This window comes from Erpetoichthys calabaricus, chromosome 4 (assembly GCF_900747795.2).
Source record: "Erpetoichthys calabaricus chromosome 4, fErpCal1.3, whole genome shotgun sequence".
Lineage (NCBI taxonomy): Eukaryota > Metazoa > Chordata > Cladistia > Polypteriformes > Polypteridae > Erpetoichthys > Erpetoichthys calabaricus.
Window position 1 is genome coordinate 66,036,005 of NC_041397.2, and position 26,157 is coordinate 66,062,161.

Sequence of the window (26,157 nt, forward strand, 5' to 3'; positions counted from 1 at the left end):
TCCTATGTTTGATTTTCATGCCCAGAGAGTTTACATGATCTCCCTCAGTCTGCATGTGAGTCTGCATGAGTTTTTTCTCTGGGTACTCTGGTTTTCCTCCCACCGTGCTAATGATAAGAAGTTTAGGTTAAATGGCAATTCTAAAATGGCCCCATTATTAGCATGAGATAGATGACCCTGTGATGGACTGGCATTCTGACCATGACTGTTTCCTGTCTAGCATTCAGTAATGTTGGGATATGCTCCACCATTTCACAACCCTGAACTAGGTTAGGTAGATTTAAAAAAGTAGATTTTAACAGATTCTCGAGGAGAATGTCAACCATCATTCTGTGAGCTGAGTCTTAACCAGCTGACTCATGTAGAAATAAAATATTCACAAATGCTGAAAAAGTCTACACCAGAATGGTGGATAAAAAAAAAAATATGGACTAGTCATTAACTTCATTCAGTTGTTGTAACAGGGCTTCAGATGAGCATCTTATACTCAAAAACATGATAGTGAATTTAAACTATTTAGCAGGGGGATGTGGACTGCTATTCTCCTATAGTTCTGTGACTGACAGCTAAACAATTAGGGAACAGCTAGCTGTCGTTATTGAGTTCAAAGTTGTGTTTACACATGGGACATTATGTCTTCGATAACTCTCTGATGAATTAATATCACAATGTTGTGTTTGTTCATTTGGTCCACTTTGTCTAATATTATTAACATACTGTATGCTGTAAAATGCGTAATAAGGCAATAAATTGTATTATGAACCTATTTGTTCAAGTTAAAAAAAAAAAACAAACAAAACAGTAGGTAACTGAGAACTCCTTTATTCCACTGCCATTCCAATGTACATATATCAGTATGCTCCACCAGTATAGTTGTCCTCTTTATGCAGTGCTTTTGGTTGAATCTTTGAATGGTGAGTTGTTTTGAAAATCATCACCTCACTAAACTCTTGACTTGTCTCAGGGCAATTTTGATATGGTTCTGCTGTGCTTATACCTTTTATGGAACAATGTGATCCAAATTGCTATAACCCATGAGCTCAACTGCATGTCAGGCAGGTACCTCCAAGGGTACTTAAAGCATAGCCATGGCATTCTGTACATTGAGCTTCAAGGAGATTACTTTGAAGGCAGCAATAAAACATACAGTGGCTGCTTATTTCTGAATGCATTAAATTGCCTTTATCCTAGATATTTTTCAAATCTCAATTTCAATGGTGAATTCTTCTTTCAAGCCTGAGCTTACCTGAGTGAATGTCTCTGATGATTTTTAAAAACACCAAAATAATTCTGATGCCTCCTGCTGCTTTTGTAACTGGCATTAGATCAATCAACATTACAACTAAAGCTGTTGTCACCAAGAAAGAGTAAAGTTACTTTAAGCATATAGTTTGATGGACATTGTTTTAGGAGGTAAAATCTGCTTTATTGCTCAGTTTAGATGTAAACAAGCTAATGGTGTTAGCGGTCTTTTATTGTTTCAACAGATCACTGACAAGAGTGGCAGTAAACACAGAACTGAGGAAGGAAATTGAAGAAAATCAAAAGGTGGTTTTTTCAGTTATCTTAAATTACAACAATGTTACTTCATTACAAGTGGAGTATTTTTGAAATTTGCTTGCATTTAGTTATGAATCAGTGCAAGTTATTTTAAGTGGACGTTTGCATAGAACATTGTAATTAACTGTTAACAGTTCAATTTAATTATGAGGTGTACGAGCTAATGAATATTTCTTTTTGTGTTTCATTATGCTTTGCCTGTTTAAGGTAATGTGAGCCTCTTCATTATGCATTGACAGGTCTTAAGGTTGCAGGTTTCCACTTTAGTTTGGCAACTCATTGATTTTTCCTATTATGCATTCAATCTTTAAATCAAAATGTAATTCATTTAACACATCAAGACACTAAATGGCGCTAAAAACTGTCTGAGTAATTGCTTAACATATGTAATTTTACACTATTAGAACAGTTTATTCAGCATGTGGGAAAATGAGTAAGATATAGGCATAACCACAATGACTCCTGGTAAAGTATATGAAGAAGTCAATAAAAACAGACATTAAATAAGATGCCCTTCAGATTTTTGGCAGTTACACATCATTTTCATCATTAAATTGTCTGTCTGGAAATTCTGTAACCATAGAGTGTCTGTAATTGGGAGAGTATCACCTGTAATAAGCACTTGGACTCCATTGACTTGTTCAGATCCCAGACTGGTCACTATCTGGTTTGAGACTTGTGTTCTTTCAGCATACACATTGCTTTCCTTGAGTTCCTCTTCTCCTTGTCTTTCAGTCTACTCCAAAGGTCTGTAGGGTAAGGCTGTTTGGTGACTCCAAATATGCCCTATTCAAGAGTTTGAATGAGTGGACTGGTATCCTGTTCAGGGTCCATTCCCCTGCTATTGCCTGATGCTGCCAGGATAGGCTTTGGATCCCTGCACCCCTAAAATTGCATATAGAGCTATAATGAATGATATGTTGAAATTGTACAGCATTGTAGCATTTCCTGACATCTGTGAAAATAAGGCTATAATATTTAATGGGCATACCTCTGACAGCTGCATCCACAAAAGAAAGACGAAAAAATGGATGAATAACTTGTATGCTTAAATGTTTATTGTATATATACTTCTATGCCTATGTAAGCTTCTTTTTGGAATTAAATGACATATTTAATCAGAAAGTTTAGCCCTCATTCAAGTAACTTTGCTTGGAAATTTGTAAAAACCATTTAAAAAAAAATTAACAAAAATATCAATTTTAGTTTTTTCAGTTTTCCAAGTGATGCATTTGGAGGAAATGGTAACCATGTTTTCAATCCAAAATTCAGTATGAAAATAAATGCAGTAACATGGTTATAAATACACATATCTGCATTAGCCTTAAATATCTGTGTTCTTTACATAGGTTTGTCCAGATTTTAGTTTTGGTGTGTGTTTAGTATTGTCTTCATACTCACTGCGTTCATTTCCACTTGTGAAGGCTTTATGCTAAGCACTGGTTGAGAATATACAGACTCAAATTAGTAAAATGTAATGTGCCATCCCTGAGCTATACATAGAGATAAAAAGGATAGAATAATAATTGACCATGTCCACAATAAATTATGGACTATTTGTCTAGTAGTTAAATCTAAGTGCAGAAGCATCATTGTTGCGATCTGTGGGATGCTAGATTAGTCAGTTTGCTGGATCACCAGTGGTTAGATTTGCACATACCATTTACTCAAAACCTGTAAAAGTTCTCTGTATTGGAGTACATCTCCAGTACAAGTCAGTTTCATTGGCATTGTAGACTTGCTCTGGACTTAATTTCTCATCAGAAACTAACTTCACAAACCTCTCTACAAATGCAGCAGCTGCCATTCTGTCCACTGAATGTTTTTCACCACACACTGCATGAAACTTTAAGCCATGTTGCTGCTTGAATTGCTGAAGCCAACCTTCACTATAATTATAATTGTAATCCAGTCCTAGTCTTCACTAAAAATTTCAGCTTGTTACCCACACTGCTCAACACCTTCACTTATGCAGAGCTTAAACCACACAATCAACACTTCATACGGTTTTCTGTTTCTTTATATCATACACTAGTCATTTAGCCCATTACAATAACGGGCGCTAGAACAGTAGTGCATAAACATTAGTAGGAACAGTCTATATTAAATGGCAAGGGACTTTGACCTCATTCTTTTTGTTGGTCGTATTTTTCTTTCTTTCAGCCTTTCTTTTGTTGATGTTTACTTGCTGAGCTGACTGTTCTTCGTGGGCTGCCGCCGTGTATTGTGTGTCTTTAATTTTCTGTGACAGTAATACTGTCTTGTACGGCTCTATTCAATAAGGGCGCGCACAAAAAGGCGAGCTTCAAAAGGGCGACCTCAATTGAGGGTAGCGAATAAAGGCGTTCGTAGATAATTTAGTTCAAATGGCTCTGGAATATGTGAAGAGCAACAAAGGTGCAGATCTTTATTTACGTGCGCCTTTATTCGCTGCGCCCAATTGAGGTCGCCCTTTTGAGGCTCGCCTTTTTGTGCGCGCCCTTATTGAAGGATACCATCTTGTACGTCCGCTGGCTTGTACGTCCGTAATATACCTTTAATTTTCTCTGGCGGTAATACAGGCATGCGCGTCCGTAATATGCCTTTAATCTTCTCTGACAGTAATACTGGCTTGTATTTCCGTAAAACGTCTCTAACTTTCTCTGACAGTAGGCTAATATCGCGCATCGCACCGTGCCCTGCGCATGCGCACTTCATCAGAAGACACCCACACACGGACACCTGGACGCACATAGGGATTTTATATATATAGATTGTTGAGGGGCCAATATTGTATTATTCACACAAGCTTCTCACAGACACAACACTGTTGAATTTTTTCAGAGATTCAGCTTCATCTGTTATGGACAGTGTACTATGTTGGCTCTTTACACCACAATAAATATTTCCTTTATGCATTAGAACCATGGCTGGGACTAAATATGAGCTGGTTTTAATAGTAACAAGTAGGAATGACTTGCTAGTGTTTATGATTTTGCGTCAACACCTGATGCTGCAATCAACACCACCATACCAGTAGTGACAGGTGAGCTCACAGACCTGGGAAATTTGTAGGTACTCCCATGAAAATTATGTCCGAATTAGCATTGGAACCAGATTACTGGGAGCTGGGCTAGTGTTGGTAAACCTGTAATAAAATCAATTGCACTTTTAGCTTTAATCCTATACACTACTTGGGAATATTTGAGCAAGATTCTGAAAATCTAAAGTGTCTTTCATCAGTTGTATTTAGATATAAGGATATCAAGTAATATTTCATTAGAAAAATGAATTTTAGACATTAAAGGACTACACTACATCATTTTTATCTGTCTAAAATTATTGACGAGATGGTGCGACTCCTTGTTTAGGCTATTTTGGATAGACACTTTACGATCATTGGGCGGCATGGTTTTACAGTTGAAGTACTGCTGCCTTGCAGTAAAGAAACCAGTGTTTGCATCCCGGGTTCTCACTGTGTAGAGTTTTCATATTCCCCCTATATCCGGGTGGGTTTCCTCCCACTGTCCAAAGATGGGCAGATTAGGTGGATTGGTGGTACTGAATTGCCCCTTAGTGTGTGTTTGGGGTGTGGATGTGTGTATGTGTTTGTGTTTGCCCTGTGATGGATTGGTGCCCTTGTCTGGTTATGATGTTGCAGGTTGGCTCCATGCTCCTTCCATGTCCAGGAGCCTCTTGAACTCACCACCATCTGTACCGTAACCAAGATGAGCTAGGTAAATGAGGAAACACACAAAGCAAGGGGTAGGTGCAAAAAGGTGATACAGTGCTTTTATTAAAATCAATCAAATAAACAGTGTCCAAAAAGTGCAGTCTTCTTCCTAACATTAGTCCCGCACGATTGCAGGGTCTGCTTGTCTGCAACGTCTCCTCCATTTGGCGTGATCCAGTGTTTCCTCCGGGGCAACACCAACGATTTTCATGTCCTCTTTGATCCAGTCCATCCAACTTTTTTTCTCGGTCTCCCTCAAGGGCGTCTGCCTTGGGGGCTAAGGCGCAGTGCTGTTCTGGTCACTGAGTTCTCATCACTGCGGGCAGTATGCCCATACCATCATAGCCTTGCCTCCCACATCTTTTCCATGATTGGTGCAACACCCATCAGTGTTCATGACATGGTCCCATCTCGTGAAACCAAGGCACCACCGCAGCTTCCGTGTTTTCATCACACTAAGGACCCTTCGTGCTTTGCAGTAGCTGTCCAGCACTCTGAGCCATAGAGAGCAACTGGGTGCACCACTGTTTTGTATATCTTGGACTTAAGATGGTCTGGCATGTGGCGGTTGCAGAGGACTCCGGTGACCTGTCGCCATTTCAACCATGGAGCATTGATCCTTGCACAGACGTCAGGGAGTAGGTTACTGTCGCTGCTGATGACTGAGCCGAGATACTTGAAGTTGGCAACCTTCTTCAGGTCTTCGCTGCCGATGCTGATGGTGCTGTTGGTCTGCGGACCACACTCCATGTACTCAGTCTTCTTGATGTTAAGCCGCATACCATTGGCATCCAAGTGAGTCTTCCACTGCTGCGTTAGCCGCTCCAGATATTCACGGTCTTCATCCTCAAGGAATATGTCGTTGACGTAGAGGAGTGACCATGGGTGGGGTGTTTGGAGAATAGAGGTTACCACGTCCATGCATAAGTTGTAACAGGAGTGGCGTGAGGGCAGATGCTTGGTGGACTCCAACGTTGATTGCGAAAGGTGGTGAGACACCCACTGGACACCGGACAACACTGCTAACATGTATAGTAGCTTGACCCAGTCAATATAGGCTTCAGGGATGTAATGTGAGCATGGGGCATACCAGATAAGGCCATGAGGTACCCTATTGAACGCCTTCTCCAAGTCGAGGAACACCATGTGGATCTTCTTGTTCTTCTCCTGGTGCCTTTCCAACAGCAGCCGGGCAGCGTGGATGGCATCCGTTGTGCTGCAACCTTTCACAAATCTGCATTGGTTTGGCATAATGGTAACGATAGCGCGTAGCCGGGCATCAATGACTCGTTCAAAGATTTAAATAGCATGTCATAAGAGGCAGATTGGTTAGTAAATCAAAAACTCAGCCACATCACCCTTGCCTTTCCATATGGGCACCGTCATGCTGTTCGTCCAAGCTGCTAGAGTTTCTCCATCTTGGATGATACAGTTAAGAGGGTGGTGAGGATCAGAACGCCCCTGCAGCCAAGGAGTTTCTACGCTTCCGTGGGGATGTCATCAGGGCCGGTTGCTTTCCAGTTTTTCATCCTCTTGATGGCAGCTTCAACTTCCACATTAGTGATTGGTGGCACGGGTCCAGGGACAACGTTGGCGCTTTTGATTGGTGGGTGGGGAAATTCCTCATTGCAAATCCGTGAGAAGTAGTTGCTCCCGTGTTGGAGGATTTTGGGTGGATCTCGAAGGACCTGATGGTTGTCATCCTTAATGTGCTTGACTTAGCCGATATCTTGAGTTGAGTGGTTGTGCCTGCTGCTCCTTCTGGTGTGTTCAGTTCATCGTAGAGGCAGTTGTAGTGCGTGGCCCGTGCCACTGCCACTGCCTGCTTCGCTGCCGACTTGAGGGCCTTGTACCACTGATATATCTTCCAGAATTAAAAATAAAAAAATTAAAAAAACAGTCTTAAATCAGTGTAGGATCATGAGGTGGAGGAGTATCGGGTGCAATGCAGAAGCCAATACTTGCAGGCATGTCAGTTAATTGCAGGGCACACATGCACACAGACCTACACATACCCCATTCAGGATAAAACAGAACATAAATGTCACAGCAGCCTAACACATACAGTATTTGGAATGTAGGAACCAAGCCACAATTCACAGCAAACAAAATCATATTAGTATTTGCAAACATCCTAATAGGGTGTTTCTATTCTCGGAGTTTAAATACAGGTAGTTGTTAGTCATCAACTGCTTTACCTCATTGGCACAGTTAATGACACACTTTGAAAACAGATTCTGAAACAGAAAATGTGTTGACAGCTTAATTACTGCAACTGCCGAAAATTAAAATGTGCCAAAGCCTTTAAAAGTGTTTATGGTTGTTGCCGAAAAATAACATCAATTTGAAATTTAGTCCTCCATTTCAAGACAGAGTGGGAATAAAAATTGGATTGCATTTGCTTCATTTAAGACAAAGTATAAAAAAACAATATATGTAAAATATTAACCAGACAGAAAGGAACATCTTCTAGTCCTTGAATTTATAATTATGCAAATCAAAGGAAAGAAATAAAAAAAATTCTGTTAATGTGTACAGTTTGAAACAAAGTGTCCACTTCATAGAATATGTGCAAACTTTGGGCAAGTAACAGAACTTGTAATAAAGCATACAGGTGCTGGTCATAAAATTAGAATATCATGACAAAGTTAATTTATTTCAGTAATTCCATTCAAAAAGTGAAACTTGTATATTAGATTCATTCATTACACACAGACTGATGTATTTCAAATGTTTATTTCTTTTAATGTTGATGATTATAACTGACAACTAATAAAAGTCCCAAATTCAGTGTCTCAGAAAATTAGAATATCAATTAAGACCAATGCAAAAAAAGGATTTTTAAAAATGTTGGCCAACTGAAAGGTATGAACATGAAAAGTATGAGCATGTACAGCACTCAATATTTAGTTGGGGCTCCTTTGGCCTGGATTACTGCAGCAATGTGGCATGGCATGGAGTCGATCAGTCTGTGGCACTGCTCAGGTGTTATGAGAGCCTATGTTGCTCTTATAGTGGCCTTCAGCTCTTCTGAATTGTTGGGTCTGGCGTATTGCATCTTCCTCTTCACAATACCCCATAGATTTTCTATGGGGTTAAGGTCAGGCGAGTTTGCTGGCCAATCAAGAACAGGGATACCATGGTCCTTAAACCAGGTACTGGTAGCTTTGGCACTGTGTGCAGGTGCCAGGTCCTGTTGGAAAATGAAATCTGCATCTCCATAAAGTTCGTCAGCAGCAGGAAGCATGAAGTGCTCTAAAACTTCCTGGTAGACGGCTGCGTTGACCTTGGACCTCAGTAAACACAATGGACCAACACCAGCAGATGACTGGCACCCCAAACCATCACTGACTGTGGAAACTTTACACTGGACCTCATGCAACATGGATTCTGTGCCTCTCCCCTCTTCCTCCAGACTCTGGGACCTTGATTTCCAAAGGAAATGCAAAATTTACTTTCATCAGAGAACATAACTTTGGACCACTCAGCAGCAGTCCAGTCCTTTTTGTCTTTAGCCCAGGTGAGACGCTTCTGACGCTGTCTCTTGTTCAAGAGTGGCTTGACACAAGGAATGCGACAGCTGAAACCCAGGTCTTCAATACGTCTGTGCGTGGTTGTTCTTGAAGCACTGACTCCAGCTGCAGTCCACTCTTTGTGAATCTCCCCCACATTTTTGAATGGGTTTTGTTTCACAATCCTCTCCATGGTGTGGTTATCCCTATTGCTTGTACACTTTTTTCTACCACATCTTGTCCTTCCCTTCGCCTCTCTATTAATGTGCTTGGACACAGAGCTCTGTGAACAGCCAGCCTCTTTAACAATGACCTTTTGTGTCTTGCCCTCCTTGTGCAAGGTGTCAATGGTCGTCTTTTGGACAACTGTCAAGTCAGCAGTCTTCCCCATGATTGTGTAGCCTACAGAACTAGACTGAGAGACCATTTAAAGGCTTTTGCAGGTGTTTTGAGTTAATTAGCTGATTAGAGTGTGGCACCAGGTGTCTTCAATATTGAACCTTTTCACAATATTCTAATTTTCCGAGATACTGAATTTGGGACTTTCATTAGTTGTCAGTTATAATCATCAACATTAAAAGAAATAAACATTTGAAATACATCAGTCTGTGTGTAATGAATGAATCTAATATCCAAGTTTCACTTTTTGAATGGAATTACTGAAATAAATCAACTTTGTCATGATATTCTAATTTTATGACCAGCACCTGTATACTGTATAGGGATTTTAGTGTTATTCAGTTTATAACTGCCACTGAGAATCCCTGTACTGCATATATCATGTTGAGGATCTCAGACTAACTTCAAAATTAAGTTCACTTTAGACAGACTTTAAACAGGTGCAAGATTAGTAAAGTAACAGGTTAACAGATTTAAATCAGGGTAAACATAAATACTGTACAAAAAAAGCAAAGGTGGAATAAAAATTGTATGTAGTGCTTTCTAGAAATTTTGGCACATCAATAAAAAAAGGTTACAATTTTTTTTCTTTATTGTTCATTAACATACTCTTACACACTGCAATTATGAAAGAAACATAGAATTTCACTGCTGTAAAGTGATACAAAGATACAATTGTCACTCAAACATTTTTTTCACAGATTTCCCTGTAAATTTAAGGTAGGAAAAATTATTGTGAAATTACAAGTATTTTTGCGTATATTAAGTTTTACATAGATAAATAGCATGAACAAACTTTATTTGTCCCCAGGGAGAAGTCTGGCCTTTGCAGAGGCCCTTTAAGTAAACAAATGCCAACATAGGTAAATAAAAACAAATATACACATATTTTGGTCTGAACACACACCAGAATAACTATAAAAAAGAAAAGTAAAAAGCAAGAAAGCTTCTGACTTAGCTGTCACAGTCACAGTAAGGCCTTGTGCAGGCGTATTGCTATTGGCTGCAAGTCTTTGGTTTAGTGTGTCAGAGGGGGAATGTGCAGCATTGTTCAAAATGGCACTCAGTTTTGTATTAATCCTCTCTTTCACTATGATCTCCATTTGGTCCAGAGTGTGTCCTGTAACTGGGCTTGCCCTTTTAATTACTTTGTTGATTCGGTGGGCTTCTCTTGAAGTGATGTTACCAGTACTGCACACCACAGCATAGAAAATCACACTGGCCTTCATAAAGTTTTAGAAGATTTGAAGGATGTCACTTCCCACCTTAAAGCAATGTAGTCACCTAAGGAGAAAGAGCCTGCTCTGCCCTTTGTTATACAGTTCCTTTGTGTCTTGAGACCAGTCCAACCTATCATTAATGTGGACCCCCAGTACATGCAGGAGTGGACCACCTCTTCATTCACTTCTTGAATGGTGACCAGACATAGAGGCTGTTTAGTGCAGCGAAAGTGAATAGCCAGTTCCTTGGTTTTGCTGATGTTAAGATGCAGACAATACTCTTTGCATCAAGAAACAAACCTCTCCACCTGACTCCTGCACTCTGTCACATCCCCTTTATCAGTACATCCCATCAGTGCAGAATCACCTGAGAATTTCTGCAAGTGACATGACCTGGTGTGATACTTGTTAGTAAAGAATTAACAAAATGAATAAAAAAGGAGACATGATTGTTCCTTGTGGTGCTCCAGTGGTTCTCACATCTGTATCAGAACCACAGTCCTTGAGTTTCACAAACTGTAGTCTGCATTTTCCAGGGCACTTTAGGGTGATCCACTTATGTTTCTCTGAATTTACCCCTTAACAGGATTATCTCAATAGTATTAAAGGCACTGGAGAAATCAAAAAACGTAATCCTCACAGTGCTGCCAACTTTGTCCAGGTGAGAATAAGCCTTGAGGAGCAGACAGATAATTGCATACTCCACTCCAGTCTTTGTCCGATAGGCAAACTGCAGTGGGTCCAGGTGGTTTACCACAAAAGGAAATGCAAGTGTGTGATAATCTGCCTGCCAGGCATTACAACTTTAAATGAAAATGGTTTAAGAAGGGTATACAAATGATTGGCTATTAGTAAAGTTCAAGCACTTACCTGTTCAAATAGTTGAAGTGTGGGGGTGCGCTTCCACAAGGATTTAACTTTGGCTTCATCAGGTTTACGTGGTGCAGAGCTGGCTGCGGAGTAGGCGCATGTCCATTTCAGGCCTGATGGATGCTGTGCGTTCCCAGTCAAAAAGGCGAGTGTCTGCATAGCCATCTGCCATTAATGAAGAAAGAAGTGTGGAGCATTTACTTTAGTTAATTTCGAACATGTATGCATTGGTTTGAGAAGAGAATCCCCAGACAAAATTCTGAGGTAAAGTTACAAGAAAAGTAACTTACTTTTAGGAGAGCATATTGGCTTGTCCAGCGGAAGCCTATCATGTGTGTGTTTGTGCTCACAATGCTGCTGTGCTTTTTATTTTAAGCCTTTCAGGAGTGGAGCATAGTGCATTTGTAGAACGCACCTGTGTCAGTCGCTTTAGGTAGAAGAGAGTGGCATGATGCAGGATTGGCTAGAAGGTTTCATCCCCAGAAATAAAAGGCACTTCCTGCCTGTGGAGGTTTTCTCTTGTGACTCAGTTGTGGGGAGAGTGAGTTTGGTATAGCCATTCTTTTTAGTATACCAAACATAACGGCGTGTGCCTTTTTTTGTATATATTTTCTTTTGTATATAATTATAAATATTGATATCTCTTAGTTATGTAACAGTTTGGTGGAGGTTTTTGGTGCATTTTTTTTCTTGTATGTACACTGTTTTTCTTCTTGGAGATATTTTTGGGATTTATTGGACTTTGTTTTGTGTAGTTTCTTTCTGATAGTACTTTTAATTAGGAAGAATACAGTTTTGTTGTTATACATTTTTGTCTTTGATTATTTTCATTTTCAGACTGCCAAAAATAGTATTTACTATTTTTTATCAGGGCATTTCTTGTGCGTTTTTGTGCACCTGTAAATAAAACTCACTACTGTTTTTTGCAAATACTATCATTTTGTGTTTGTGATATGTCTTCCATCTCTCAAGTCTGATCTTGGTCGCTCTCAAATTACAAGACGCCCAGAGTGTAATCTGATGCCAACCTTATCACTACACGGGGTGTCACAAAGTGCCACTGGTTCATAGTCATTATGTGAGGAGACACCTGCCTTCTTAGGAATAGGAACAAAGGATGTTTTCCCACAGCATCTATGCTTTCTAGAGCCTTAGGGACAGCTGATCAGGTGACAGAGGACACCACAAAGTTGGTCACCACAGGCCTCAAGAACTCAAGGACTGACTCCATCTGTTCCCGCAGCTTTCCCTGTTTGTTCTTTCCTCAGCTGTCTCCTTACTTAGTCTTCAGTTATGGACAGTCTACAGTGATGGCCAAAGGTAGACTTGTCACTGGCCATTCCAGTTGACATTTTTTATTTAATGTTTCGAATATTGTTTTTGTCTAAAATAAAATAGGCATACACTGAGAAAATCAACACAGTGCATTTAGTTATGTGTCCTGTAGAGATGTAGAGTGTGAAGCCACCATTATGTATCAATTGGAGGATGGCCTTCCTCCTATATGTTCCAGGCAGAGGGTCAGGTCTTAAGTGTTGTTTCATAACCATGAGACTCCAAATACCAAAGAAAAACAGTTCAGAATAGGTGGCAATGGTGGTGTAATGGTGAAGTTTCAGTTCTACTTATCTAATTGGACTGAACCCACTTGGGTGCCAATATCGATTCTATATCAGAATATTGAATGTTTGTTTTATTAGCCACCAGTCTAATGAAACAACTGCTGATGTGTGGTATTGCTATCTTTTATCAGATTCTCTTCTGTATTGTGATAAACTATATGGGGTTTAGAGCAAATTCACTGTGAAAAATTTATCACGAAGCACAAAATCAAAAAAGGGGACAAATATATTTTACTTTTCTCATAACATTGTATAGGCATATATAGTATGTGCACCTATACACAAGCAACCACTGTAGTTAATTCAGCTTCCTTGCAACTCCAGGAGACAGAGTATGAATCTCAGCGCCATCAATGATAATTTCTCTTTATGTTTATGTTGATTTTTCTGTGGGTATGCCTTTTTTCCATCCCACATTCTAAAGCATACTGGTTAGATACTAGAATGGTGAGTGAAAGCTGCAAGGGTGTGATTGAATATGGATGTTGCATTTAGGTTCCTGCTTGGCAGTCGTACACTCATGTTTGTTTCCATTGAGGTCTTTAGAATTTGGTGGTCACCACGAGGCATAACATTAAATCCAGAAACATTAATTTTTAAATGGGTACTATGATATGCTGGCAAAACTTGCAGAAAAGTTGTTGTCCAGAATCCTAATACTGTTGTGCCCTCGATTTTGCAGTTGAGCTCGTGTTTCTTCATTTTTTTCAATGTAGTTAGGGTATCTGATACTGCTCCCTTCGATATTTCTGTCTTGTGGAGCTAGCTAATTCACATGCCTTAATGAGAAAACATGCAGGAAGCACACGCACAAACACATAGAGGCACGACTGGATTTCTATAAGAATTGCATTCTCTTGACAAACAACAAACTAGAAAATAGTATCTGAATGATAAAACTACAAGTTATTCAATCGTTTAATTTATTGTGAAGTTTTGTAACAGTCACCCCCTTAGTCTCTAAATTCTGCACATTTCTGTTTTTAAATCTAAAATCTGTTTTTACGCGTTAATTCCGTGATTCCGTCCATGTTTTCCACAGGGCCCTGTATTTTTTGTCTCTTCTACTTTTTTCTTTTTCTATCTTTCATCTCAGATCAGTTCTAAGGACATGTCCTGTGCTATTTTATCTTGTGGGGAACAGCCCGGACACAGACAGGTAGACATGTTGGTTTCACCACACACACGTTTATTATACATATTTACAGTTATTAAAGTGCACAATCCCAGTGCCGCAGCACCAATCACCCCTTAAGTCCTTGGCCACACAACACAATGCCTTCAGTCTCTGGTCTGCCTCCACTCCTCTCCTCTGAGCTCTGTCCTACTTCCACCCGACTCTTGCCAATGACTGGAGGGAGGCGGCCCCTTTTATACACCCCGGATGGACTCCAGGTGCTTCCCGAGGAGCCTCCGTTGACACACCCCTGTGTGGCGGAAGCTCTGGTTGTGTACCCGGAAGTCCTCCGGGTGTCCCCAATCCTCTTCCCCCCAGCACTTCCGGGTGTGGCGGAAGTGCTGAGGTCCAGGGCTCCCAAGGCATCGGGGCACCCCCTGGCGGTGACCATGGGCCCCTACAGGGTTGGGCTTCCAAGCCCTGTACCCGTGGCCCCCAAAGCAACCAGGGCGGTCGCCCCCTCATGTTCTGAAGGAGGCACAAGCCCTCCTCCGGTCCTCCTGGGCATCCCAGCCGGGCATGAACCCCAGCCGGGTGCCACAATCTATTGATACGTTTTACTTCTTAAGTCTTGCTATGAAGCCAGTCTCTACAATTTATACTTTTCTGAGTAAATGTTCTTCTTGTTCTTATCCCCACTATATCTGCTCTGTCTGGTACCTCAGCCTTCCACCTTCTCCTCCATTGTCATGGAATAATATTTTTAAGAATATCTCTGGCCTCCAATACTCAAAGCCATCATCACAAGTTAAGTTAAGTCAAGTCAAGTTGGGGAGCATGCTCTTGTACAGTGCGTTGCCGCACCCACTACACGACGAAACAACTAGGGATCCCGGTTGACAACCCCCTCAGGCAACAACAACAACAGTTATTTATATAGCACATTTTCATACAAATAATGCAGCTCAAAGTGCTTTACATGATGAAGAAAGAGAAAAAAGACAAAATAAATAAGAATTAAAATAAGGGAACACTAATTAACATAGAATAAAATTAAGGTCTGATGGCCAGGGAGGAAAGAAAAAAGAAAAAAACTCCAGACGGCTGGAGAAAAAAATAAAATCTGCAGGAGTTCCAGGCCACGAGACTGCCCAGCCCCCTCTAGGCATTCTACCTAACATAAATGATCAGTCCTCATTGTATTCAGGGTTCTCATGGAAGAACTTGATGATGACGGTCATGTGGACTTCTGGTCTTTAATCCATCATTGTGGGGACATCACGGTGCTTTGATCAGGTGGTGGTGGCACAAGTTGCCACCCCAGAAAACCGGAAAAAGAACAGAAGAGAAAGTATTGTTAATACGGATTTTGAATATGAATACCATGAATAATAATGATAATTAATTGAATATACAGAGCATCAGGATTACACTAAGATGAAGCTATGAGAAAGCCATGTTAAAGTAATGTGTTTTCAGCAGTTTTTTAAAGTGCTCCACTGTATTAGCCTGGCGAATTCCTATTGGCAGGCTATTCCAGATTTTAGGTGCATAACAGCAGAAGGCCGCCTCACCAGTTTAGCTCTAGGCAGACACGCAGTCCAGTCCCACCCTCCGGAAATGACCCTCTATCTACCGCAGCCAGGTGTTACGTGGGCGACCCCTTGGCCTGGTCCAGCCACTCGAGTCCACAACAATGATGATCCTACAAGCTGGATCACCCTCGGGCAAATGCGCCACATGTCCGTAGTGCCGTAACCGACGCTCCCTCACAATGAAGGTAATGTGCCTCATTTGGAACTCCATGAGCAACCGCTCATTCGACACAAAGTCAAACCAACGGTACCCATGGATTTTCCAGAGAGACACAGTACCAAAGGAGTCCAGTCTTTGCCTCAGGTCACTGGATAGCGTCCATGTCTCGCAACCATATAGCAAGACAGGAAACACCAGGACTCTAAAGACTTGGACCTTCGTCCTTTTGCATAGATATCGGGAACAGCACACACCCTTTTCCAGCGACCTCATGAACCCCCCATGCTCTCCCAAACTGTCTACTGACTTCATAGGAAGAGTCACCAGAGACATGAATGTCACTGCCAAGGTAAGTAAACCTCTTGACAAGGTCAACACTCTCTCCGCAAACAGACACACTGTTGATGGCTGTGCCCAAGAGGTCATTAAAGGCCTGCATCTTGGTTTTTATCCAGGACACTCGCAAGCCCAGACACTCAGACTCCTTGCTCAGTCTCTTGAGTGCTCCGATCAGAGCCTCCATTGACTCCACAAAGATTGCAGCATCGTCAGCAAAGTCAAGATCCGTGAATCTTTCTTCACCAACAGATGCCCCACAGCCGCTGGACCCCACGACCTTGCCAAACACCCAGTCCATACAAGCATTGAACAGAGTAGGAGCAAGAACACACCCCTGACGAACCTCAGAATCAACTGGGAAAAACACAGAGGTTCTGCCTCTACTCTGCACAGCACTCACAGTACCAGTGTACAGGCCGGCCATGATATCCAGCAACCTCGAGGGGATCCTGCGAACCCTCAGGATGTCCCACAGGATAGGTCGATCAACTGAGTCAAATGCTTTACGAAAATTGACAAAGGCTGCAAAGAAACTCGGCCGATATGCATCCTGGCACTGAGATTCATCATCTCAGTGAGTATACAGTAAATTTGTCCAGTTATGATTTACTGTGCAAGTTGCTGTATTTAGCTCCTTTAATGGATTTGTCACATTTATTGTCATGTTTTTGGGCTCTCTCAATGTTTCTTCCTTAGTGTTAATTTACCTTCAACTCTGCTTCTAAGATTTTGTCTTTCAATATTCCTCTTCTACCATGTATTCCTTTGCTCCTTAATATACCTATGTTATCTTTTTTTTGTTCTGCCAGAGAAAAGCTAACTAAAAGTAACTAACTAAACTGCTTGAAACTAAACTCAATTTACAGTACTAAATGCTGATAAAAGTACACCCCTGATGTCACAAGAAATGTTTTTCTTTATTATCTAGAACCATGGACAACCAGGAAGTGTGCAACACTGACCTTTGTACTGTCACAGCGGTGACATCAAATGTCGCAGCTTCCATTTTGTCACATACGAGCAACAGATCTAGCCACTGTACGCAAACTATAACCAAAATGGTGGCCCATTAAAAGACTAGATGGTGGTGTTTCAAGACATGAAATAATTATAAAATGGTCATAAATGATTTTCCAATCATTTAAAATCCCTACTAGGAAGAAAAATGACAACGTGCAAGGTATACCCAGAAACAATTTAAAAGGATATAAATTCATGCCACTCTAATCTGTCATAATCATTTTAATCAGATGAGGTAAATCAAGATGGTTTCAACACTTTATAGAGTTTGGTTCCTGTTATTTGCCTATCTATCTATCTGTCTGTCTGTCTGTAATATATTTACTTTTAAGTTATTACCACAAACCTTTCCACAGTTTGTTCATTTTGTTGTATCCTGTTTTGCCCAATCTATTTCATCCAGGAGACCTCAAGACAATTTTTTTGTAATTGTATTTTATTAATTCTCAAGTCTTTAAAAAAAACTCCTTATATTACAGTTAGCCAATTGGCAGTTAGCCCTTGTATCAGATTTTGATTAAAAAATTCTAAACTGCCTTTTCTTGGTATATATTAGAATTGTAACAACTAATTATACAATAATTATACCACTGTATTTTGTTTCTTTCAAAAATAGTCTGTCCCAGTATTTTATTATGTGGTGTCACAAAAGCCAAAAGAGCCATAGCAAGGTTTGGGGCAGCCACCCGTATATTTGGTTTTCAGGATGCAAAATGTTGTTTAAATGATAGCACTGCTGTGCACAAAACTGAGTCCAAAACAGAACTAAGGGAATATGGAAAAGGTGGAGACTTTTAAAGGGGAAGACAGAAAGTGAGATCAAAGGGGTTGGGCTCATGAAGGTCTTCAGCCATAGGTTCGAGCCCGGACGTGACATCACAGGGGCCGGAGCCGGGCAAGGTCTCTGTCCATAGGCTCGGTCCCAGGAGGTGACGTCAAGAGGGCCAGGTGAAATCTCCCGTGAGTGGTCTACAGGAAAGGGAGAAAAAGAGACATCCCGGTATGACTCGGAACTGCCCTTACTCAAGCCCTTTAGCTGCCTCCCATGTACACATATGTGACAGTGGTTATGGTTTACCCTATGATATATGCTTCACATACATTATCATACACTTTCGGAAAGACTCAAACATAACTTTTTCTTTTGTTTTTTGGTTTATGTATGTTTTGTTCTGCAAATTTAATTGGATTCATCTACTATTGGAAATCTTCCACACAATGGCCATCTCTTCATACAACTAACAGATGTTGCATTCAATTGCAAGAGGCATTTAGAGACAGAAAACCTGGTGTAATGCAAAAAAGCAAACAAGTTGCTTTAAGTAGTTGTAAAGGTAAATATTCTGAGTAGGTTTTTTGTGATTCACAAGTTTAATGCTTTTGTTATGTAAGACCCTATTATGTCTTTACAGATTATGATTACTAAGATGATCAAATTAGTTAAAAGTTGGAATTCATTGAAAAGAAGAAAACATATTGTGCTCAATAGGAAACCAGGAATAAATTACCATATCTATTTGTCATAAAGTTAATTAATTGAGCAAAAGCCAAAAATATGCCATGTGTTTATATTTAAAGAACAACCTTGCATATATATAATATAAAGTGTGTTAGATATAATGTTATTTCATATTTTTTATAGTAAGCAGTACTCTTCAAGTTATGTAGATCCTTTAAATGTAATCGGATGTTGCTGAATTATAAATTACATTTATTGTACGTACATTGCTTCAGTCTGTATTTGCAGTGCATAGTCACAAGTGCAAGAAGAATTTTTTTCCAGATAAAATTATTCATTTCTTAGTTGATACTTACTGTGGTGTGGACATGATGACAATAATTCTATCAGAATACCACACAATTATTTAGGCTAATTTTCAAAGTAGGATGTGTAGAAGTATTTTTTTTAACCATGTAATAGTCTGGGCCTACACAATGCAGGTTTGTTGTTCACAATGCCTGCTCTAGATTTTGGCATTTTGATTTTTTAGAACATTAGAACATTTTTATGAGAACAGGCTATTCAGCCCAAGAAAGCTCGCCAATTGCATCCACCTAATTTCTGCATTAGAACATTAATTTTGAAGAGGACATGCAAGAGCATTAAAAATAAAGGCCCATAGAATGAGAGAGAGTATAGTGTCAGGTGCGAAAGATCTTGGACATTGGAAGGACAGGGGGTATATTTTGTTTTTAATTTATGGCAGTTTAATTTATGGCAAATATTGGGTATAAACTATTCACAGGATCAGATAAATGTCTGTATTTTGTGGTTATCACAGATATTTTAATTAAATTCCACAAATGTGGAAGTTACCATTGAATGTAAATGACAGCCTTTTGCCTTGGGAATTTGAACTTGGATAAAGATATACAGTACTGTGCAAAAGTTTTAGGCAGGTGTGAAAAAATGCTGTAAACAAAGAATGCTTTCAGAAATATAAATAATGATTGTTTATTTTTATCAATTTACAAAATGCAAAGTGAGCGAACAAAAGAAAAATCTAAATCAAATCAATATTTGGTGTTACAGTGGAACCTCGAGATACGATCACCTCTGTATACGAGAAATTCAAAATACGAGGAAAGTATGAGCGAAAAATTCAGATCTAAATACGAGCATTGGCTCGCGTAACGAGCCACGAGCCAGGCTGTGGGTATAGCTCGCGGCTTAGCAAGGGGGGCGTGGTAGCAGTTGCGAGCCGCGATCTGCGGTGTCTGCGTTTCTCACTTAAGTGCACAGGTGGGAAACTGCCCACATCCATGATTGTTCCTGTGGCTGATGGGCTGCAGCTGCCATGTCCTCCCCGCATATATATAGAGAAGCGCGAGCCGGTTAAGGGGGAGAAAAAGTAAAAGAAAATTGAGAGAGAGAGAGAGAGAGAAGGCAGGCAGGCAGGCAGGCAGGCGAGCGGGCGAGTGCAGGCTTGCGTGTAGCTGAACAGGCGAGCCAAACAGCTGAAGCAGGACGGTGTAGAGAAGGTCAGCTGCATTAAGAGTGTCTCGCCTGTTGCAGAGCCCGCAGGTGAGACGCTAACAGAGAAGAAGCACCGGCGATTGTCATCTGTTTTTTAAAGATGGCATCCTTTTGACATTTTAACCTCTTGTTAAAGGATTGTTATTCTTGTGTATTTTAAACCTCCACTTCACAACTGTTTTAAGGATTATTTATTTAAAAATTTATTGAATGCTCTACTGCACTTTGGACACCTGTTTTGATTCTTTTAATAATCAGTTATATTATTTACCAGTGTTATTTATTAAAGGTAGACTACAGTATATATAATTTATCAGTGTTATTTGTTAGGAAAATTGATTTTTATGTTAATATATTTGGGGTGCAGAACGGATTAACTGGATTTCCATTATTTTCAATGGGGAAGTTTGTTCTAGATACGAGAAATTCGCTATACAAGCTCAGTTCTGGAACGAATTAAACTCGTATCTAGAGGTTCCACTGTACTACCTTTTGCCTTCAAACCAGCATCAATTCTTATAGGTACACTTGCACAAAGTCAGGGATTTTGTAGGATTCTAGTCAGGTGTATGATCAACCAATTATACCAAACAGGTGCTAATGATCATCAATGTCACACGTAGATTGAAACACAGTCCTTAACTGAAACAGAAACAGCTATGTAGGAGGCTTAAAACAGAGTGAGGAACAGCCAAACTCTGCTACCAAGGTGAGGTTGTGGAAGACAGTTTCATGTCATTGAGCACAGCAACGAGACACACGGTAGTTATACTGCATCAGCAAGGTCTCTCCCAGACAAAGATTTCAAAGCAGACTGGGGTTTCAAGATGTGCTGTTCAAGCTCTTTTGAAGAAGCACAAAGAAACGGGCAATGTTGAGGATCGTAGACACAGTGGTCCGCCAAGGAAACAGTGCAGCAGATGAAAGACACATCAAGCTTATTACCCTTCAAGATCGGAAGATGTCCAGCAGTGCCATCAGCTCAGAACTGGCAGAAACCAGTGGAACCCAGGTACACCCATCTACTGTCCGAAAAAGTCTGTCCAGAAGTGGTCTTCATGGAAGAGTTGCAGCCAAAAAGCCATACCTCCGATGTGGAAACAAGGCCAAGCGACTCAAGTATGCACGAAAACATAGGAACTGGGGTGCAGAAAAAGGGCAGCAGGTGTTCTGGACTGATGAGTCAAAATTTGAAATGTTTGGCTGTAGCAGAAGGCAGTTTGTTCGTCGAAGGGCTGTCTGCAGTGTCTGCAGGCAACAGTGAAGCGTGGTGGAGGTTCCTTGAACGTTTGGGGCTGCATTTCTGCAAATGGAGTTGGAGTTGGAGTTGGAGTTGGAGATTTGGTCAGGATTAATGGTGTTCTCAATGCTGAGAAATACAGGCAGATACTTATCCATCATGCAATACCATCAGGGAGGCGTATGATTGGCCCCAAGTTTATTCTGCAGCAGGACAACGACCCCAAACATACAGCCAAAGTCATTAAGAGCTATCTTCAGTGTAAAGAAGAACAAGAAGTCCTGGAAGTGATGGTATGGCCCCCACAGAGCCCAGATCTCAACATCATCGAGTGTGTCTGGGATTACATGAAGAGACAGAAGGATGTGAGGAAGCCTACATCCACAGAAAATCTGTGGTTAGTTCTCCAAGATGTTTGGAACAACCTACCAGCCGAGATCCTTCAAAAACTGTGTGCAAGTGTACCTAGAAGAATTGATGCTGTTTTGAAGGCAAAGGGTGGTCACACCAAATATTGATTTGATTTAGATTTCTCTTTTGTTCATTCAATGCATTTTGTTGATTGATGAAAATAAATGATTAACACTTCCATTTTTGAAAGCATTCTTTGTTTACAGCATTTTTTCACACCTGCCTAAAACTTTTGCACAGTACTGTACATGTTTTATCATGGTATGAAAAGCAAACAGAGAAGCAATGACTGGCAAAAATATGGAGAAGTACAGATGCAGGAAACCACTTAAACTGCTCCAAGCATAAAAATGTAAAACCTGTTTTGTAAGCTGAAGTGAAGATGCATTTATTTCTTTATTTGTATTTACTGTATGTGTTTGTTTCTCATTTGTGAGATGATGTTATTCTTAAAATTGATAGAATTTACATTAGGGTACTAACTTCTACCTGACATGGCAGCTGCCAAAGAAATTATTCTTTAGAAATTAGGCACACCAAGTATAACCTTTACATTTTTTGTTTTAGGCTTTATAAATCAACATTCAGTCTTTACCTATTTATTTTCTGAGTGTGTATTATAATGACCTACCTTTTCCATACTGGAAACACTTTCTGTGTTTGTGCCTTATATCTAAAGTACTTGTGAACATCATATATGTAGTAGTGATGTTTGACTACTCCACTGAGCTATCTGATTGTGGATGTTAAATAAGTGTAGAATTGTTTAAACACATGATCCTTTGGCTCTATCTAATGTAAGTTCTTTGTACTTTTTCTCCTGTGATCATTTGATAGGGGTTTAGTATGTGCTGAAAGTTATTAATGTACCTGTAATGATGCTGAACTCATTTTTGAGTTAATCTACTTATCAATTGATCTCTTATAACAGCATGTTCCATCACAATAATTTTACAGAATTATTAAGAATATACTACCAATCATTACAATAAATTAAAACCACACATAGAATACTAACCACCATGAGCTTGAAAGTGAAATGGGGTTTTACTAGTTACTGTATATTCATTTTAATAGAAGACTTCATAGAATGGTACCTGGCTGTGGGACTGTTAAAACTCTCAAAAAAAATCAAAGCAAATAAAGTGCCAGTTGGGTCTTCAGTCTGGATTTGACTGTCAAGAGAGACCAAGCCTCTGGAAAAAGACTGACAAGAAGTCCAGAAGTCACAAAGCTTAATGGCTGCTTTCCATGAATTGTGTAATGGGCTTTTAAAATACAGTATATTAGAGATGTCAAATATCTAACAGGCTTTTTATGGTGCTCACAGTTAAAAATGATAATATTCTGCAATTCAGCTTTATAAGTCAGTAACACAGATTTGAAGGGCATGTGGTATTGAATACTATACCTCTGAAGGTGAGCATTTTGTCTGGATTTTAGTAGTAGCATTCTGAGGTACTTCAGCATCTAATTTCAAGAACCAGGGTGCATATTTTATAGAGCAAAACTGTAGTTTTCACTGCAGCAGAGATGTGACATTCAAAGGTCAGGCAAGTAATAAATGATTCCAAGGCTCATCACGTGGAAGTATATTATAGTTTTACAATAGCCAGGTTTTAAATAAGTAAAGTTTCTTGAGTTGTCTATGTGATCCCATGAGAAGTAATTCAGTTGTGTTTCCACTGAGTTTCAGGAAGGAAGCTTCACAGAGCTAGACTCTTCAATAAAGTAACAAATTACATGTAGTCAGAGGGATGGAGGTAGGAGTGCAGCCTTTAAAATTCAAACAGACAATACTTTGATGCTGAATAAGCTTGAAAGAAACCATGCAAATAATCGTTTTCTGTGATTGGGTGTAAGAATTCCAAGGTCTAAGTCCTTTTTCTTCAGTTTTGCTAAAACATTGGTAAACTTGAATGAAGCATGAACTGAACAAAACCACAGATATACTGATTTGAGAAATAAATGGCAGGTAAAAGAGCTTGGGAACCAGTGGTGAATGTAGAATGAGAAAAAAGGCTAGTGACTTCAGAAAAAAGGAGTGGAGAAACGGTCATGTGAATGTCAGAGAAACAAGAAAGATATTATTTATTTATTTATTAATAAAGCACCTTAAAAACAACATCAAGGCTGAACAAAGTGCTGTACAATAAAACCCCAACATATCAGATACACAATAAGCAAGGGGTAAATGAAACAGAAACACATAAACATTAAATATTAGTGAAGAAAATACTATGGTGGAAGAGTTACCTTTATTTGGTTGGGGGTTGGGTTCAGAACAGTGTGATTTGCAATGAGTGAGGATTTACTTGTCTTTTTAGAATGAAACATTTTATGTGTAGACTTAAGCACACAATCCTTGGATTACCTTGCTTGATTTTATCACTTTGGAGTACTGGCTTAAATAATCAGTTTCATGGTATGAGGAAAGGGACAAAACCAAATTTCTCTGTGCAATGTGAAACAAGAAGGCATCTTCATTGTTCAGACATGTGCAGGCCAGTCTTGTTTGGCTTCATTACAGTATATAAGACTTTTTTTCCTTCCATGGTCTAAAGCTATGTTGACTGATGGCTCTAAAACAATGTAATTATAGAAAATTTTGACTAGCAATCTTTGTTTAAAACTGTTTAATGCTGAGGTTAGTGCTGAATCCTCAGACAATCTGTATGACAGAACTGACATGTAAAATAAATTAAATTTCATAAATTAGTATGTTACAGTATTAATTCAATTAGATAAACATTATGCTATTTGTTGTCAAGGATTAAAATACTGGCCTAGTTACTCTCTGAGTGAGATTTACATATGCTTTTAAAATATTAAGTTTCATTCCATGTTAAGTTTATTACAAACTTCTCAGATATCCACACCACAAAATCATGTCTAGTACAATACTAGGATAGCTGATGACTGTGAATTGGCTTGATGTAAGTAAACCTTCAGATGGTCTGGCGTCTTGCCCACGGTTGCTTCTTGACTTAAACTGAAAGTGTGAGACTCTAGGTACAACTACCATTATTTCTATATTTTTATTTGTTAGTATTTCTGTATTGATTTTTCAAAAGTTAATTTCACTTGTCTATATTTATAGCTGTAGACTGTTCTGTGTGATGCCATTTACTTACAGCTCCATCACATTTGTTGCTAGGAGTGCAGTTGTCATTGATTGGCATTTTTGCACATATATATATGTGTGCCATTAGCACTGGCATCTTAAAAAAGTGAGGCAGTCATCATGTAAATCTAAACTTGAAAATAAGAAAGCATTTTTTGTCTGCTTGTCAGTCTAGAGTTCAAATAAATTAAAAAAAAAAAAAAGATTTCAACTTTGGACACATTTACATCTCTGGTTTCTCTTTGTCTTTTCAATCCTAACTATTATTCTGGTGACTTTTGCTTTTAAACAAACAAAATTTATTTAATTTTCTTGGTACCTTTTTTGTGCTTCTTACTCTAAAAATTACATAAACTAAAATATTGTGTCATTTAGGGGTAGATTTATTCAGTCATAACACACAGATACCAGGGTAGATTCCTGCCACCCATGACTCAAAACTTGGAGTAAAGAGGTTTAGAAAATTGATAGATGAATATTTATTAACATTAACCATAATTCACAAAGTGTTATTTCAGTTCAAATGAATTTATTCTTTTGTAGTGCTCTTAGATATGCAGTGTTGAAAAGGAGCTATTAACATGCTGACTTGGCCTACTTTATACCTTCACTACTTTTTAAATACAAATATAATGTTTTGACCAAAGAGTATGTCAAATAATCATATTCAAAGTAAAATGCTTTACATGTTTCAGTATTTTCCTTTTCATTTAGCATTTCCTTCTGCAGCAATAATGCAAGCAAGCATACTGGCAGTAGTACACTGGACTCATATAAGAACATTTAATCCTTAGGTTAGAATGTGTCACATATTAAATACTGGACAGCTTAAAGCTTTTATAATATTCTTAAATTTTTTTTAGTTTATCATCCTCATTCACAAGTGACATATTGTCTTTGAATATGTATGTTACCAGCTGTGAGCAGATGGCTCCATAAAAAGAAGAATCTGCATTCTGTTAATTGTTTTTTAAATTTGCTGTGTAATCAAAGCCTTAATTGATTTCCAATTGGTTGCAATAACCTAATAAAATCTAAATTGTACTTAATTTGGCATAACTTTTAGTTTTGTGGAAAAAAATGGCAAAATTCAATTTAACAATGCAGTATTTACATCTTATTATCTAACAAAAAATGCTTGCTTCCCTGATTTGATAGTAATCAAAATGAATAAGGTTTAGATTATTTTTCAAACAAATAAGAACTGAAGTATTTTTAAAGTGCTAGGTCATTAGGATGGATAAATGGATTGATGTTTTCGTAAATGTATTACCAGTCA

The 26,157-nt window shown here is 39.2% G+C and overlaps 1 protein-coding gene across 1 annotated transcript in view; it reads left to right on the plus strand.

The window, feature by feature from the left end:
- Positions 1 to 26,157, plus strand: part of uggt2 (UDP-glucose glycoprotein glucosyltransferase 2) — a 638,028-nt gene that overhangs the window by 218,383 nt on the left and 393,488 nt on the right. Inside the window, exon 11 of the mRNA XM_028799549.2 lies at positions 1,488 to 1,548. Coding sequence (XP_028655382.2) covers positions 1,488 to 1,548 — 61 coding nt within the window. The remainder of the gene's footprint in view (positions 1 to 1,487; positions 1,549 to 26,157) is intronic.